The following is an 18,753-nucleotide window of genomic DNA, read 5'->3' on the forward strand; positions in this document are numbered from 1 at the left end:
TGAATGTGTTTTAAGATTAAGGGAAGCTAAGACTGAGGTGTTGTTGAATAGATGAGAACTGTTTTAGAAAATTGGAGTAAGAGTGAGAAAAAATAGCCAAGGACTTACTAAAACCGTAAGGGAATTGCTACCAAGACTTCCCACAAAAAGTTACACAACCAAAAATAATTTTTATTCAATGAATCAAAGATAGAATAAAATAATATTACATTGATTAATAATTATCATAATACAAAAAAGGGAGAAATAAAGAAATTTTAAAACATTCAAAAAGATGAATATTAGGAATGACCAAATAATGCAAGTAAAGAGGTCCTAAAATAAATCAATTTTTAAAAATTTACTTCCTTGATTGGTATGACCCCCTTGGCCATTAAAATATCTTACACAATTATTCTTCAATGATTTCAAAGAGATTATAGCTCATCTATAAGCTTACAAGGAGAGTTGAGCATGATAAATAGTCCAAATCTTGATGCAGCACCTTGATTTGTGATCTTATCCTGTGCTTTTAACTTGATCTGCATCATGAAGTCTCCATGATAGGTAAGGAAACACATAATTCAAGTATAACTAGGTCATTACTAGTTAAATATATATCTAAGTCGCATAAGATTGATGTTGGTTTAAGTGTAGACGAGTACAAGAAAGGTTACACAATTCACATGTAATTGGGTTATACTTCACCTCGAATAAGATTGATGTAAACAACATATTCATATGTTTCAATCGAAACACAACACTACTGAAAAAACTACATGTAAGCATACAAATAAAAATATTATTTGATTTAAATAGGTTCCCCAAACCTTTAAGCTTGCGTAAAGAAGACGAAAGATCAACGAAAGACCTAATTCCAGTAAATACTCTTGCTATCAACCCATAGCCTGCATCTCCTCCATTGATGAAGAACGACAAGGAATAAAGGGAAGAAAGAAGGAAAGGAGGAGAAACTTGACATCATACCATCTTTGATTAGCTCCATGCCAGTGACCATCAGAATTAAGCAACCAAGCCTCGCCCTCGCTGTGCCTCTATAAACCTTTTTCCCATCTGCTACCTTCCCGTCCCTCTCTCAGTGTCCCTCACTCTCTCCCTCTTCGATCCTCTCGCAGTCTCTCTCGTCTCCCCTCTCTCTGCCTCACCTCCACGAACCTCCACAGGCTCTTGCTAATTTATCTCGCTGGTTAAAACCTACAAATAAATTTTTATTTTTATTTAGGGGATGTTCGGTTTGATGAAAAAATAATCCCGTTAAATTTAAAATAATATATCAATTATATTTTTTAGTTGTTTGGATTAAGTATATTTATATATGTAATTTTTTTAATCTTTTTAGATAAGGGAATTCAAAATAAATAACAATGTATTTAGAATAATAGTTGAATGGTGATGGTCGATAATGAGGAGAAATTATTTTGTGTGGTTATCGAACGGCATCCAAAGGCGAATGAGAATATCTCACGTCATTTTTTTGTTGTGTACCATTCGGTATCAAATGATGTGGTGTGTTCTGATTCACCTCTGGAGGTAACCGCATAGAATAATTTATCGATGATGAAGGGTGAGAAAGGTTATAGCAGTGGGCGCAGCCGATTATGATGGTGACGATTGGCTGCAGACAAGGGTAGGTTGTGGCATGGCAAGCAACAAAGGGCAACGACGGTCAACCGATATCATCTTTTTACCAATATTGTTAAATAGGGAAATGATAGAATAATGAATGCTACATATGTAAATTCCTCATTTATTTATTTATTAATTAACTATTTATTTAAATTATTATCAATGATTATATATATGGTTCAATTATTTCTTAAAATTTAATTAATATGCATTATGAATCAGAATGACAAAAATAGTCATATTTACTTTACATGATTTGCTTCACACTACAATTTATTTGTACTAAATAAAAAATTAATGAATACATTTTAAAATAGTTACCATTTTAAATAATTAAATATATTTAAAATGCTTTTTAACACCTAAATATATTTTTAATAATTAATTTTAATAAGTTAGCATGAATAATTAACCAATTTTCCATCATTTAGATTAATGTAAATTAAAAGGAGAAAATTTAAATCAAGTCGAGCCGAGTAATGATCTTATCGAGCTCGACTCTTTAGTTGAAAAATCGGCTTGAACTCGAGCTCAAACGGCAAGCTCGAGCTCGACTCTTCGCACTGCAAATGGCTTGTCGAGCTGCTCAACTTCACGATTCGAGCCCGCGTTTTTCACCTCTCCAGTCCTCGTCATTCGCATCCGCACGTAAGCCCGCAGTCCGCACACGAGCCCTTTGCGTAACCGAGTTCCGCACTCGAGCTTCCGCTACGTTTCACACGTGAACTATTCGTAAATTAGAATTCCCACGTGATGCGCCTCAAATTGCAAATCCACTAGCATTTATTAACACAGCAAGCGGGATTTAAAAAAAAAAACTACATTTATTATTAATTTTTTAAAATATTCAATTTAATATTTAAAAAAATAAGAATTGTGATTTGAGCCAGTTCATGAGCTCATAAGCCGAGCTTAAATAAGCTCGAGCTCAAGCTCTTGGCTCAATAAGCTCGGTTCACAAGTTTGTTAACAAGTCAAGTTCAAGTCGGCTTAGCTCACTTACACCCTTGCTCAAAAAAAATATGGGGAATCTTTATAAGTCATAGCAAAGTCAAATAAGTCAACTAGCCATTGATAGCATGAAATTGAATTTCCATGATGTTAAAATATGCTTATGATACCAAAATTTTAGGATTTTTAGAATTATTGTGATTTTTTTAATTATCATCGATGTTACAAGTTTTTTTTTTCATAAAATGGCAGTCTTGTAACTTGTAAGGAGAGTAGATGTATTAGATTTGACTTATGTTAAGAAAAATAGAGATATGTTTAAAAAGACTTGATTAGAAAATATTAAAAATGGTATTTTTCAATTAGCTTTAAATGAGAATTTGACTCATCATAGGATAAAATGGAAAAAACATATTCATGTAGCCAACCCCATGTAATGGGTTAAAGGCTTGTTTTTGTTTATATACCAATAACAACAACATCAACCCATTATCTCACTACATGAGGTTAGCTTCATTAATCATATTTCTCAATTGTCTCATTAAAAGTCAAATTCTTATTTAAATCTAATAAAAATGATCATTTCTGATATTTTAATTATCCCGTGTATTATAAGCTTTTTTCTTTTTTTTCCATTCCCCCACTTCAACCATTCAACTTGAATTCTACTTTTAATATCAACATCTGAATAATGGACCCGAGATATCTAAAATATGTGCTCTTATTAATGACTTGATCACCCAAAGCCACAATCGACCCACTAGATCTATTACTACTAAAATTACATCTCATGTATTCGATTTTAGATCTACTCAAATGAAAACATTTAGACTATAAAGTTTAGATCCATAATTTAAGTTTACTTTCAACTCCCTCTTTAGTCTTATAAACAAGAAGAATATCATCAACAAAAAGCATACAATAGGATGTATCATCTTACAAATGTCTAATAAGAACATTCACGACTTAAGCAAAAATATATGAGCTTAAAGCTGATCCTTGATGTAATCCAACTAAAATAGGAAAATATTTGTTCAAACCGCTACGTGTTTGAACACAAGTAATTGCTCTTGCATACATATTCTTAATTACTTGAATATAAGCATTATTAATCTCTTCTTTTTTAAAACTCTTCAAAGCATTTATCTTGAATCATAAGTTTCTCTAAATCAATAAATATCATATGTAGATCTTTCTTATTCTCACTAAACTTCTCCATCAAACTTCTTTAAAAATGTATAACTTTCCATAATAGAACTACCCAACATGAATCCAAATTAATTTTGTGAAATATTAGTTTCACGTCATAACCTATGCTCAATAACTCTCTCCCATAATGTTCAAGTATGACACAATAATGCTGCAGAAATTGTCCCCATGAATAGACTTACATTGTGGTTCAAGCGATTCACCTATCTTGCCAAATAAATAAAAAATAAAAAGCAAATTGATGGTCACATGAGAGCATATAATCTAACAAAAGTATATTTGAACAGTTGATGCACAAATTATTTTTCCTACCATTGGTTGGGAAAAGCTTCTCTGTACTTGGAATCCTCACCCAGTGTAACCTGTCTACTTGAAGCATCAGTTGCTCGGGAGCCCAAAAGCCTCCGAGCTATTCGATCTTTTGCAGTTACTTTCTTCTTCAGCATTGATGCTAGTGTTGTTTTCTTCACCTTGACACCAGCTCCATTATCACGCAATGCTTCTACACTATGCTCAGCAAAAAGTTCTGAATATGATGTTGAAGCAATTGCAGAATCTCGTAATACTTCTTCGTTGTGCTTGCGAATCTTCGCAAGTTTTGCTCGCTTCAATGCCTTTGCTTCTCTATCTCGCTCATGCACATTCTTCACTGCCTGTTTAGCAAGTTTTTCAATCACTTCTTTGCCTGGACATCGAGAATCTTGTAAGTCTGCTTGCTCAGTTTTTAAGTAAATTGCCTCTGTAAAAGACTCCTTCCCTGTTAGTTCTTCACCGACTTCCTGAGAAGGCTGACTATCACTCACTACAGTCTTCAAACCTTGTTCTATAGGATTGCCATTATTATCTCGTGGTATAATAGGTCCATGGAAAGGGCACACCTTCAAGTCTCTTCTCTGGCAGAGACCACCCTTTTTAAGAGGCGCAAGGCATGGCCGGATCTCAACTGGTTGTTCTTTATACACTGTACAATGAAAATTAAGCTCTGCAATTTTTTCTGCAGGGATCATGGCATCTGGATCCACTCTACCCCAATGACCCTCGATCTCTAAGCCCCTCTGGTTAGCTAAAACCCCACTTTGGGCAGCACATTTGTCAAGCATGAAAGGACTCCATGTCAATACAGGTGCCTCAGCTAAGAGTTTTTCCCTGTCAGTTATTGAACTTACAAAGTTACCAGCAGAAGTCTCGCTCTCCACTGAAGCTGTATTTTCATTCTTTTGGTTCGCTGGTTTAGTGAAGAAGTCCTCAGTTGTACTTGTGGAAGCAGTAGTACACTCTGGCTTGTAATCCTCTATCTTCCCTTCTTCCCACAAATCTTCATCTTCTTTCTGAGCGATGCTTGGATCAAGAACAATACCCAAATCAGTGCATTTTTTCTCGAGTGATTGAATGAGATTACGAAGATCGATGAATTCTTTTAATGCAGTATCTCTGAATTTGTTGTCAGTTGCATCGACTCTCACAAGGATGGATATCCACTCTTTCACAGATGACAAATGCTTTGTGATAAGAAGCTTGTGTGATTCCCTTAATGCATCAAAGATTGCCTTGTTTTCGCTGTTTTCCTGAACCTTCTCTCCCTCCCTCAAAGATTCTAGACGTATTTGGCGTAATGTAAGTGAGTTGAGTTCTTCAACTTCATCACCATCAACAGGGAATTCAAAAGCATTTTCTTCTTTGGCATTAGCAATCTCCAAACATTCTCCTATTTCATCTACTGTTGACTGAATATCAAATTTGATAGAGGTAAAGTTTTCCTTCAGATATTCAAATTTATTGAGAAGAATCTGCATTGTTCTCAGGTGTCTTTCTCTTCTCTCCTGTTGCAGTCGAGCTGCATTTTCGAGACGATTTGGAAACTGATACCTTAGAGTATCCTTTAGGTAATCAAAACCCAATCTGAGTTGTTTGTAATGGATTCCAAAAGAAGCATTCCATTTCTCCAATAGTTCTATGCTCTTTGAGCGCAAATTTGTAGCTATTGCTGAAGGGGGAGGTAGAGGAAGATTTTTCCTAAAACCAACACTTAGGCTCAAAAACTGATCCAAATTGACCACAAAGAGGCTTCTGAAAAGCTTTGAACGCATAAACAATTCATCAATAATAAGAACTGCAAGGTAGCGCACCTGCAAGACATTAATGATAATAAATTCAAATGCAGCAATCGGATAAATGAGAAGATTAAATTTAAAGAGATCCTAATGAATATTCCTCGAGGATCACATGATGTGAGCACAAATGATTTCATTCTTTGGTGATGAAGTTCTCAGTGTAGAAATCTAAACTTGCAGGCTTCAGCCAAAAGAAAAAAAAACAATCATGTACATTTTTAGCACCAAAATAGCAAAACATTACTATGCTAACCCAAAAGAAACCCTGAAATCAACCCGAATCTCTCGTTTGGAATCAGAAACTTCACATTCCAGCTATAGGACCAATAACGCGAACCAATCATTTTCATTTTTTGTAATGATAGAAGACTACAGAAATCAAATTCTCATTCTCATTCTCCACCATCATTTAACCAATTGTCACTTCCAGTTACAAAATATAAGAGCTTATTACATCCATGTGAGAACAAAAGCTACTTCAACAAAATATATCTTCCTCAGAGCACGAAGAACCACTCTCCCGCGCATTAAATATCCCCTCATTATTAATTCTATTTAATAGATGAAAAGTAAAATTGAACTTTAACAACTAATTTACGGTACAATACCATCAAGCAAACAAAAAGAGGCGCAAATCACAGGCATTTTCAAAAGTAAGTCATGAGAAAGGGACGCAAAAATACAGGTCCTAAAATCCAAAGTAAAAAACCTTTCATTCAATAGAAACCAAGCAATTTACTCACAAATCCACTCGCTTCTCCAACCCTAACCAATCCATCAATCATTACAAATATATATATTCACTATAAACTATATAATTCTTTCGTCTTGACATAAGAGTTCATAATTATCCACAAGTCCAAGGACTGAGAACATTCTCTTGAGAAAATAAGACAAAAAGAACCTGGGAGTGGGGCTTCTTCATCTGGTCCATTAGGGCATCCACAGCGGCGCGGATCTCCTCGTCAGAGAAGCGGGCTGCCGACTTGATGGCCTTGAGGATGCGCGGGTCCACTTCCTGGGCCGTCGAATTCATCGCCTTCTCGATCAACAGGGGCGTCGTTACGGCGCCCGGCGGCGGCTTCTCGAACTCCATTTCCGTAGACATTTGCGTCCCGCTCGCTCTGGTCCAAAATCCTAGTTTTATAAGAAAATATTATCTAGCATTTCAGAGGCGGTTAGAAATGATCCATTCAGCGGTTATCTTTTTTTTTTTTTTTTTGGGAAAATTAGAGGCCACGTATATATTGAAAAAAAAAATTATTACAAATACAAAAAAGTAAAAAAAACGGAGGTAATTACATAGGGGTGTCAATTCGGGTCGACGGGTCGGATTCGGGACGAATTTTTTATGTGGGGGGAATTGAAGTTGTAAGACTTTATGGAGTTCTTAAATATCTAGCGAGGACTAATCATATATAAGATTCAAGTTCTTGAATTCATACAAGAACTTTCTATAAGATTAAGTTCTCTAAATTTACAAGAACTCCAAACATTCATTATGAATTCTTTAACTCTTGCAAGAACTCGCATCATAAATTATGTAAAAGAAATTGAAACGGAAAACTTTAATTTACATAAGACTTAAATTCTCAAGATCTTAAACAAGATGATTTTCACAATCCTTTAATCAAAAGAAAAATATATCTTGATTCATTTTGAATTCGTCGAATTCCAAACTATGATTTCTCTCTCCCTTCTCCCTTCACTTTCTTCTTTCATGAGTTAATTCTCTATGGAGCAAACCAACCCTCATAATGAGAGAGAGAGAAAAAGGACCGGTAGTTATTTCCTACGGATTGGTTACAATAACCGCTCATAGGAGTTATGTGATCAAACGGTCAATAAATGATTGATCAAATCATCTCTTCTTGACCAATAGGATTTCATCTAAATAATTAAAATACAATAATTCAAATATATGGACCACTTAATGATTTATATAATTAAATATACATACTTAAAATAATTATTACGACGTCTCACATAATTATTATATTTAATTATTCTGAAGTGTATTTTTGCCAGTTTGTAGAAAGATCGAACAAAGTTCGTATAATGGAGCAAGCCTACTAACCAAGCACCATGGTAAAGAATGAACTTTGCTGCTTCAAGTTGAGATTAAAAATGAAATAATATTTGAAACCTGAGCTTAACTCAAGTAGGAGGTTAAGGTTACAAACCCTATTTTTAAATTAAAAAAATTAGTTAAGAAAAATAGAAAATAATTAGAAAACTTTGGAGCACTAGCCAATTTATGATAAAAGATTAACTAACTAATATTTCAAATATCTCTAATTAATATAATGCATTTCAAAATATTAAAAATATTTTTGAAAATTATTTAAATTTTTGTCATAATTATCATATATGAGTAAAAATTTTTGAGAAATATTAAATAATTTGAAAAAAAAATTAAAATTATCTGACTGACAAACATGTATTAAGCCTCAATTAATCGAAGCAATTAAAATTTTTTTACTTTTCAAATTTTGAAGAGAGTTTTAAAACAAAGAAAAATACATATGTCTAATATTTAAGAGGATTTGACTATGTAATCTTGCAAATGAAATTAACCTCCACAAATATTTTTATATTTTTAAAATTATTTAATATTTTTAATGATTATCATAAAAAATAATGATTGTAAAAATTATTAAATAAAATAAACAATATCTAAATAATATCTAAATTATTTAAATATAAAATTAGGAAGTCATGATTTTGAAATTGGAAAAAAAAATTAATTTTTCCATAAATGATATGAAAAAAATCATATGAATAAGTTAAATGGCATGAGATTATATGCTTAAGCAATCCTTGATTCCTTAAGTGTATTTAATATATAGTTTATATTTAAAATTTATATACATCTATATCTTATGGGTTTTTTTGGTTTGCTACATTTTCTGTGCATTGCATTCCTTTTGGCATTTTGTTGTATGAAAAAGAATATAGATTAAAATTTTGAAATATGTTATACTCCCCCCTTAATTTATTTTTGGGGAATTATTTTTGGTGTATTCCAAATACCGCAAATTTTCAAATAGACCGCATAAGTTGCCGCACTACCACTTAGGCCTCGTTTGTTTGTCTGTTTCTACTGGCTTCTTCTATCTGCCAATTTTAATTTGTTGTTTGGATGCATAACTTTTGTAAAACTATGCTTTTCAAATCTCCATTTTCTTATTGATTTTCAAAGTTTTTTATTTTTATTTCTCCCTTAAAAAAAGACAGTTTTTGAAACAACCGTTTCTCACTAAAATTTTACATAATGAAGTTAGACCGTTCCAAACACGCAAAACAACGGAGAAAACTCCGCCGGTTGCAGACGCCTTGCGAGCCGCAGGTCCACGAGAGTCATTTTAGGAAGGATTTTTGAGGGATTTGGAAGGGAAATTTGAATGTAGAGAGTGTTTAGGAAATTCCTTTTGATTTGTATTCATTAAATACTTTATTTTGCTAGGGTTAAGGCATCTTGAATTTAGCTGAATTTTGTGATCTCTTTGATTTCTTTTAGGCTCTAGCAGCGTCTAGAGATTGGGAGAGAATGATCCTCCTCTCGAATAGAGGATCAATCGTATCGCTATTTTCCGCTTCCATTTCATCAAATATTACAACTTTTTTTACTATTTTCCTGTTTTTGTGTGGATTTTGATAAGAAAGCTCACTCTTTTCATAAGATTGATAGGAAATACTTGAGATCTTCAAGTGTTTCCTATCAAATGATTTCTACAACCAAACGAAGCCTGCGAGCCCATCACCGCAGCCACATTTCTTCCATCGTTGTATTTGATAGAGAAATTTTGAAAGACTCAAAGATTTATACAAACCTTATAGAAATATATGAAGACCATACAACAATTTCAATAATTTTAGAGTTAAGAGGATCACTCAGTTTTATGGAAAAATAAGATTAGATTGAACCATCTTAGATAATTTGGTCATATAAAATATCAAACCGTTTAATCCATCCTATATTAAGAAAAATAGAGATAGACTTACCAAAATCTAATTATAAAATATTAGAAATATTTTTTTATTAGAGATAAACGCTGCTCAGTTTTATGTTATTAGTTCTCATCTCACTTAAATTTTGTTTGGAACAACTTTTTTTATTGCTTTTTAAAATAATTTTTTTTGTACAAAAATCAGTTGAACTAAAAATTTTATACGAAAAAAATTATTTTAGAAAGAAAGCTGTCCCAAATAAAACATTAGCCAAACTACAAATTAAAACAAATAATTAAAGATTAAATTTTTGCTTGGAATAACAAATTAGTATTACATTTTTTTTTTCACTGAATCACATATAATTCACAATAAATCAGGCATAAAAACCTTACCAAGACTTACCAAAACCTCTTAGGCATAGTGACAAGAGTTCTGCACAACTAGCCTCCTCTCCAGCAAGCCTATATCCCCTTCCTACAGAAGAAATACACTTCTCCAGTTGAAGAAAAAAAAGGCTGATGCATCTTCTACTTAGGCCTTGTTTGGGGCGGCTTTCTTTCTGCTTCCTAAAGCAACATCCTAGTACAAAAATTTAAATTTTTATACTAAGAAGCTGCTTTAGGAAGCAATAAAAAAGTCGTCCCAAACAAAGCCTTAATGACAAAACATTGGGTGCCTCTACAAGGTGAAAACTTAAGGAAAAAAAATATAGTATAAACAGTAGCGATCTACAAGGTAAGTAAGGAAATAAATCCCAAAGTAGTAATAGAAAGAAAAGGACCTAGGGAGGGAAGCAGAAGCTTTGTTATTGAGTGTATCCTTCAGGCAAAACCATTGGGTTGGCCTGGGCCAGGGTCTCCATCCATGACCATTATAGTGCTGTGATGATGAACCATGTACCAATGGCCTTTGTGGAACTCATAGACATTTGTCATGAAGAATTGATCAGAATCCAAGTCGATATAAGCTTTCATGGTGACCCAGGCCATGTCGCCGGATACGCGAGCTCGGACGTCTCGGATTTGGAAGGCGACTCCAGGGGCCCAGTTGAAGGCTGCAGCCCAGCTGTTCATTACTGCATTGAACCTGTAAAAGATGAGAGAAACCACCAGATGTTAGCTTAAGCTGTTGGTTCATAAGCAGCTTTCTTTATTCATGTGGGATCTTTCAAGGGTTCAATTGTGATTGGAACAGAAAAACTTTGAAGGGTTCAATTTCGGGCGAGCCCGCGAGAATAAGAAATGAACCAAATAGGAAAATTTTGAATGGACTTTTGCGTCTTGTTGAGTTTATTTTGTGGAGTTGCAGAATCCAAATGGGTTTGGAATGGTTTCAATGTCTGCTAGTAAGATGTAATGTGCAGGTTCAGATGAAAATGTAGGCAATTTAGGAAAGATAGGCATTAAAATTGAAGCAACAAGAAGTTATGCGGACTTTGCAGTGAACATTTTAATATATCATAAAAAGAGTCCAGATCAAGAACAGGAATGATTATCTCAGTATCAGGTGGATAATAGATGTCAAACAAACATTTGTTTAGTAAATATAAAAATATACTGAACGCTATGGCCAATCCAGTAAGAAGATAGCAACAGATTATGGAAGAAATATTATGAACCACAATTGCCTCGCCTCAACAGGGCAGTGAAAGCAGTTGCCATTTCCCAGTAATACTAGAGGGATTTACATATATAACATAGAATTTTTATGTATTTATATATCTAAGTACTAACACCTAAATTTGTATATTTGCTCATAGCATCGTATTCTCTATAACAATAACATCAAGCCTTTGACCCACTACGTGGGGTCGGCTACATGAATACTTTTTCTCCATTGTGTCTATTAAAAGTCAATTTCTCGTTTAAATCGAATAAAGAAAGTTCATTTCTAATATTTTCTAACCAAGTCTTTTTAGGACTACCTTTACCTTTCTTAACATAACTCAAATCTAATACCTCTACTTTCCTAACCAGGTCATCAAAAGATTGTTGTTTTATGTGACCAAACCATCTAAGGCGACTCTCTCTAATCCTATCTTCCACTAGAGCTACTCCAACCTTTTCACGTATAACATCATATTCTCTAAATCACATAAAAGATAACACAACTTCAACTTGTCTAAAATAAATTATATCTTTTCATGCATATATTTTGATGTGATTTAAACATTATGATATTTTAGAAGTATAATGATTTAAACGTTGGATATGAAAATATATACAAATATTGTGCTATGTATATAAATACTCCATTATATTATGTAGTGAGGAGTCACGATTAAAAAAGACTTTGGCTCTTATGCTTCCATCATACAAGTTTTCATTACAGATGCATTTCATCAATTAATGTTTAAGTTGCATACTCTCCTTTGGACAACAGGCATCCTTCTAGTTATCAACATCTGAACTTTCCCATCACAAACAGACAAATGAGTGATGAGAAGTTCCTTCTGACATGACAATAGATATAGGCTTCTAAAGCCCAGTATCCAAAACGAAGTGACCCAACAATATGGCCCTTGGTTAAGGTGTCTGTACATAACAAACTTCCCTTCCCCTCGTACCAGCATGAAATTCAAGAAAAGTGATCCAGAAATATTTTCGACAACATGGGGTCAGAACAGCTAGAACATTTCTGAAGGTCTAGATTTTAGCAAGGATGTAACTAAGGTTTCCTTTTGAGAAAGAGAGCTTCAAGATTCACACTTTCATCTTTCTCTCCTTCTGGACAGCCTTACTGGTAATGAAACTGTGTCGATGAAAAATGTTCTATTGTTGACAATCAAAAGTACTTCAGCACCAGCACAGTTAAGCCTTCTAGAAATGTAACATGTTTTGGAAAGATCAAGAGTTAGACAGAACAAATGAGATTTGTATTCATATGATTTCCTTAGCATGGCCAAACAATCTGAAAGAATGGTAGTAACAAACTAACTTTGAATGAAAAAAATTGGATTGCAAATCTAAACTCCTAGAAATCAAGTGCTTGCCACAAAATCAAGATGAGGAAGGAAGAACAACAAATGGAAGATAGACACCAACAACAACAACAGCATTCACACCTTTATCCCACTACATATGGAAGATAGACATCAAGAAGAAAAATTAGAAGGAAAGCTACATATCTAGACCTAACTTTCCACCACTTTAGGATCATCATAAGAAGCATCATAAGCAGGATTATCTTGAGGGGAAACTTCTTTTATATATATATATATATATATATATATAATATATATATATATATATTCTTTTTTTATCCAGTTGAATAGTAATAGAAGAGGAGCAGAGGATTGCTCCGAATATCATCCAAGGTTTCTTTGATGTAGAGATTCTAGAGAAAAAAAGAGTTAATCCAAGATATCATACTTCTACTGGTTAAATATTGATAAAGGATTATGGCAGGATAATGCACATAAACCATACCACAAATAAACTCATCATCAAATCCAAATTCAAGATCCCATAATTGATGGTCATACTTAATGTATCATGAAGTGAAGCCTATTTAAAGATAAATGTGTACCAAAAAATCAAAGAAAAGTTTAAAGCAATGCCTAAATTGTTGAGTTCTTATAGAACAATATTTGCAACAAAAGTGGACTGAAAAAGCAATTATCTTTCAATGATCCAAAGCTTGCATCCATACAAAGGTGTGTTTCAAACAAGCACAGGGGGTTGGTGCAACTAGCAAAACCATGCATTTCTTGGACAAACATAGGTTTAAAAAGAATCTACAGAAATAGGGAAATAAAGGCAAGAAATGCTGAAAGATTAGATGAATTTGGAATATTTGCAATGTTCAAACAAGTTCTTTTTTCCCTATCTTTTCCTATTAAATTGTATTTAAGCATAAAAATGGCCATTCGTACCATTTACAGATGTATTGGGCCTTATTCGATATTTGGGTCTGTTTTACCAGACGTGAGCTGATTTTTTAAAATTACAGAAAATCCTATTTTGGTATGAAAGTGCTATAAAATAATGTAATCCTACTAACCTACTATTTTAGACTCTTCAGGGGGTAAATAACTAAGCTTATTCAGCTAAAGACAACCACGAATTCCTAATTCAAATTAATATTGATAGGATGTTCGTAGAATTTCAAAAACATGTATCCAATCCATGTCTTAACTGTTCTAGCCCCAAGTCATAGCAAGTAGAACTTCCTATTTTATTCACTTCACCTCAAACTTCCTAATTAGTTCCAATGGCAAAATATTTTATATGCAATCCCCAAATAACATTTTGATCATATTATGCAGTTTGGTCAGCAATGCTATGTAAATCCATATCTTTTTTTCTGTCCTCCTACCTCTGAAAAATTTGGCAATGGATCTCCTTATAAATCATGTCCTCAAGCTTACCCATTAGCTTGAGCTTGATTTTCTTTAACTAGTGATGGGGACATCAGATCGTGGAGAGTCTATCAGAGATGTGGCTGTCGATCTACGGCCACGATTGAGTCATTGTATTTCTGAGTTGTTTTATGTATTTTCTTATTTATGATCAGATTATATTTATTTTACTAGTTTCCTGTTGTACTCTTTTATTAAGGGAGGTCGTAAATAAGCCCTAGGGGCATTGTCGTCCTTTTATTTTTGTGAGTCTTTGTATGAGGCTATTTATAGCCCCTGCCGAGCTTAGTAAACGTAGGGATTGAGTATACTTCATTTGTTTCTAATCTTATTGTTAGATTAGGGATTTTCGTTGAAAGCTATTATATTTGCATGTTGTTGATTTCCTATGTTATTTTGATGATTCAAAGTTCATATTTTGCAACTTAGTTTAAACGGGACCGCTCTTATATTTTATTTGCTAATAGTCATAATCTTTATTATTCTAATCAGTAAGTCATGCAAGCTCTTACCAAATTACTTTAGCATTGTAGTTCTACATCAACTAGTCTTTCTTTCCATCAAATTACTAGTTCAAAATTATGGGTGATACTATGAAGCCATCACCGAATAGAATGATATGTTCTATCTTAAACAAAAATCACAAGTTACATTGTGTACAGAATACACATTCTGATCTACTGGTATATTCTAGTAATTAACTTGCACTGCCTTTTTTATTTTAAAAAATCACACTTGCAATGAAATTACACCCCGCAATATACGTCCTATATGGCCAAAAGCTTAATCAATAGATTGCATGGATCCTAATTGATAATCCTCAATAGATTGCCTTGCTCTCCAGACGCCAATTATTCTATTTGATTAAATATGAGAAAGGCCAGAAAATAAAAAATGGTTTTCAAGCTACAACCCTTAAATATGCGTAATCTTCCATTCTATTGAGTGTAAAGTTTTCCTTTCTATGTTTAAAAAGCAACCATAGAAAGGTTAAATGAAAAAATTGTAACCAATATTTAAAATGTTGGTTTCCCGGTTAATTTTCTAGCTGTAGAAATGGGAGAGGGGTAGATGGTGAGAGCGCTGAAACAAAAACTTAAGCCATACAATGCCTTCAACACAAGAACAGCTACATAATTATTAATAGACGTAATAAAGCAATACAGTAAAAAAGATGTCATAAACATGGTCTACCATGAAAATATCAACTAGGAAACAAGGAAATTTTCATATCATTCTGAGAAATAAGCAAAACCAAAATAACCAAAAAAAAAAAGAGGATAAAAGCCATACATCAAACCATAATGTGTGATAATACAAGCATATAAAAACGTCATGAGGTATAAATAGATTAAAGTCAAAACAGTTTTTTTCAGATAAATCATTATTAAGTCATAATCAGCTATAAATGTTGCCCAATTTCCAAAGTCTATAATAGGACAGCTCAGAATTATGCTTAAAAGTATTAAAAAAAATCTCATTTTGCATGTGATAAGCACTTGGATCCCCAATAATTATTTACAAGATTAAACCAAAACAGTTGGGCTTCATCTAGTAAAATTGTGTTATGATATACAGCTGTTGGTACTCCCACAATGACGGGAAAGCTACTCTGTAACCAAATTGTTCACAATCATGAACCCTAGAAGGGTGCATGCGCAAACAGATTTCTGTCACTTTGCATTTATTAAATTGATATTACAGCTGACCATAATATCAAAAATTCAAAACCTCACATAGGTTTTTGAGCCCAGCCATAGTCAACAAGAATGAATTGAAAATTAGGATTACTAAAGACAGCACGAAAGAAATGCGTAAGGCTGATAATGATGGAATATAGGTTTTCAAAAAATTTAATGGCTAGAATTTCAAATAACTAAAAGATAACTTTTTAGCTACTTTTTATAATTCCAATAATTTTTTGCAACATAAATCATAATCTTTAAAAATTATTGATTGAAGATGAAATATGTGAGGATAAGTATATCCATCCTTTAAAATGGATATTGTTCACACTCACAAAGAGTATGACTACTATTCATTAGAAGGATAGATCAACTTGCCTTCAAACACCTTTCATCATCCAACAAAAAAATTAAATGGCCAGAATTTTAAGTAACTAAAACACAAATTTTAGTTACTTTTTATATTAGCAAAGATAGTTAACTACTTTAAATCATTGTTATATAATTTGTTTATGGATGGTGAGCAATATGCGATGATAAATAGCTTTATCCTTCTAAATTCACATGGGCACGCGACCATATTATGACAATTTATTAGTAAGGTTAATCATTGATTAACAATCAGGGCTCTTAAGACCAAGTTTCCATGTCATAAAGAACAATGTGATTCCAAGTCAACTCAATCATTTTTGAGTTGGTTCATTATTAAACGTACTTTGAATCAAGTTGCTCCACTTGTACGCGTCACTTAGTTGGATGACTAACACTTAAAAATGCTGATTTTGAGTTGCTAATGGTTTACCCAAACTTGATTAATTATCAAACCAAACTGATATGAAGTAATATTAAGCATCTGCGAGAAAGGAATAAAGTTTCATTACCAAGGCCAATAAGAATCAGTAAAAAGAATATCTGAAATGATTTCTAGTGCATGCTTTTTGCATTGAGAAAGTTAATATTCAATAGTCTCCTAGGCTTAGATTCAGGTCATACCCCATATAAAGTTCCCCTGAACTGTGAATACATTTCACATAGTCTGCATGAAGCCAGAAACGACCCATAGCTGGTAGTGATCTTTCTTTAATGATGTTGCAGAATTCTGCATTTACATTGACAATGGCTTTTGTAGCTGCATAGTAAGACTTCCATCCCTGCATTGGAGTTAAATCGTCTTGTTCCGCAGTAAAATCCTACAAGAGAAGGAAACATCAAATCTTTCAGTTCTTTCTCTGAACCATTGTACACTACAATAATAGCTGGTAAGCGCAACATTCAAGAATAATAGAATGCTCCCCAAATAAAGTTCCCAATAGATGGATTGCCATTCGTAGGAAGAGTAGAAAACTTCAGTGAACCAACTTCCGATTCTCTCCTATAAAGAGTTGCAGACATTATGACAATATAAATTATGCGCCACAACTAAGGACTTGACATGTAATACAGGAAATTACTAATGTTTAGATTAATTCATCATTTTAACATATGATTCATGAAAGCAGCAAAACTTATGTTTTATTTAATCATTAATAAAAACAAAAGTTAGAATAAAAAATGCAACGAAAAAATATTTTATGATATTAATAAATGAAGGAAAATAAAAAATTTCACTTCATTGTGTGCGTTTTGGCAAGCAGAGTGAAATTTAATCAAGAGTTCCATCAGAATATGATAAATCCAAATCCAAATATGACCATTCCAAACAAGTAGTCGAATAGGAATATAGCAATGGACAGGATGAGATTCAGCTTCATCAAAATCACTTGGATCACAATTCATAATTCCCTTTCCTCCACTTCCTCTGAAACAAGTAGAGCCATCTTTTTAGCATTTGTAAACCACTTGGATCACAATTCATAATTCTTGTTTTTTTTTTAAAAAAAAGACTATCTGATGAGGAGATCAGTAGGAGATTCTGAAATGTCTACCGCCGAAAGCATCGTAGATCAACGGCTATGATGAGGAGCTTATATATTTCATATTTTATGTATTAGTTTAGATTTTCTTTATTTATGTTTGCACCCTTGCTTGTGTGTTGAGTTGAGTTGTAGCCCTATGGGCATTTTAGTCATTTCTTCTCTTTCTCTATGAGACCTATATATTAGGTCCTTGGTCTTGTATTTGGATGATGATGATGATTATAAATGAAAAATTTCAGCTTTTCGTGTTTGATCTCTTTGTGAGTTCTTGAGAGGAGAAACCATATGAGGAGTCTTTTGCATCACCCGTCAGTCGCCGATGGATTCCGGGACTCATGGTTCTTCGTTTTCCTTTCCCTATCACCGGACACCTTATCTTCCCTCCCACCATCGCCGGCCAATCCAACCCCCACCTCCTCCACCGGCCGGTCTTTTGTCCCCAATCTCCTTCTAAGCCGCCGGCCACCCCACCTTCACCCGCAAACCGCCAGCCTAGCTAGCCCTAGCCCCACCGCCAGCCACCCCCTTCCTATTTCCCCTTGGACAATGAAATCAATCATCATTAACACCTACCTAAAACAGCCTAATTGGTTTGGGAAAGATCTAAATAATTTGAAATTCAAAGTTCGAATTTCAAATACTTTCCTAAACTAAGAAAGCTAAATTAGGTAAGTTTATAAATTGGGATCTAATTTAATTTTAAATTAGATTGGTCATTCCTATTTCATCCCTAATTAAAAGGAGTGCATTAGGAAATTATTAAACCCTTCCCAATCTCCCCCCTATTCTCTCTATGTCGTTGGCCCTCCCCATGCTCAAATTTTTTGAATTCTAATCCTTCCCTCCACCCTAATTTAATTCTCTTAATTAATTACCCTCATTGGTAATTAATTTTAAAGAGAATGTAATAACCCTAATTCCCCTAACCCATATTTGAATTT

At 33.5% G+C, this 18,753-nt stretch overlaps 2 protein-coding genes and 1 long non-coding RNA gene across 3 annotated transcripts in view; all 3 read right to left on the bottom strand.

Moving 5' to 3' along the window:
- Window positions 1-698: 698 nt before the first annotated feature.
- LOC114578896 lies at window positions 699-1,192 on the bottom strand. Its single transcript, XR_003699813.1, has 2 exons — window positions 967-1,192; window positions 699-887 (listed from the first exon to the last, which is right to left on the bottom strand). It is a non-coding gene; the product is annotated as an uncharacterized LOC114578896 (long non-coding RNA).
- A 2,652-nt stretch (window positions 1,193-3,844) lies between these two features.
- Window positions 3,845-7,065, bottom strand: LOC110094410 (UV-stimulated scaffold protein A homolog). The gene is made up of 2 exons (XM_020819641.2): window positions 6,802-7,065; window positions 3,845-5,912 (listed from the first exon to the last, which is right to left on the bottom strand). The coding sequence occupies exons 1-2, from the start codon at window positions 7,003-7,005 to the stop codon at window positions 4,095-4,097; spliced, it is 2,022 nt and encodes a 673-aa protein (XP_020675300.1). The 5' UTR covers window positions 7,006-7,065; the 3' UTR covers window positions 3,845-4,094.
- A 3,121-nt stretch (window positions 7,066-10,186) lies between these two features.
- The window catches only part of LOC110094415 (F-box protein SKIP8), a 19,659-nt gene continuing 11,092 nt past the window's right edge, over window positions 10,187-18,753 (bottom strand). Inside the window, exons 2-3 of the mRNA XM_020819647.2 lie at window positions 16,890-17,086; window positions 10,187-10,937 (exon numbers count right to left, since the gene is read on the bottom strand). Of these exons, the coding sequence (XP_020675306.1) occupies window positions 10,673-10,937; window positions 16,890-17,086 (462 nt within the window). The 3' untranslated portion in view covers window positions 10,187-10,672. The remainder of the gene's footprint in view (window positions 10,938-16,889; window positions 17,087-18,753) is intronic.

Source organism: Dendrobium catenatum, unplaced genomic scaffold, assembly GCF_001605985.2.
Source record: "Dendrobium catenatum unplaced genomic scaffold, ASM160598v2 original_scaffold_209636, whole genome shotgun sequence".
NCBI lineage: Eukaryota > Viridiplantae > Streptophyta > Magnoliopsida > Asparagales > Orchidaceae > Dendrobium > Dendrobium catenatum.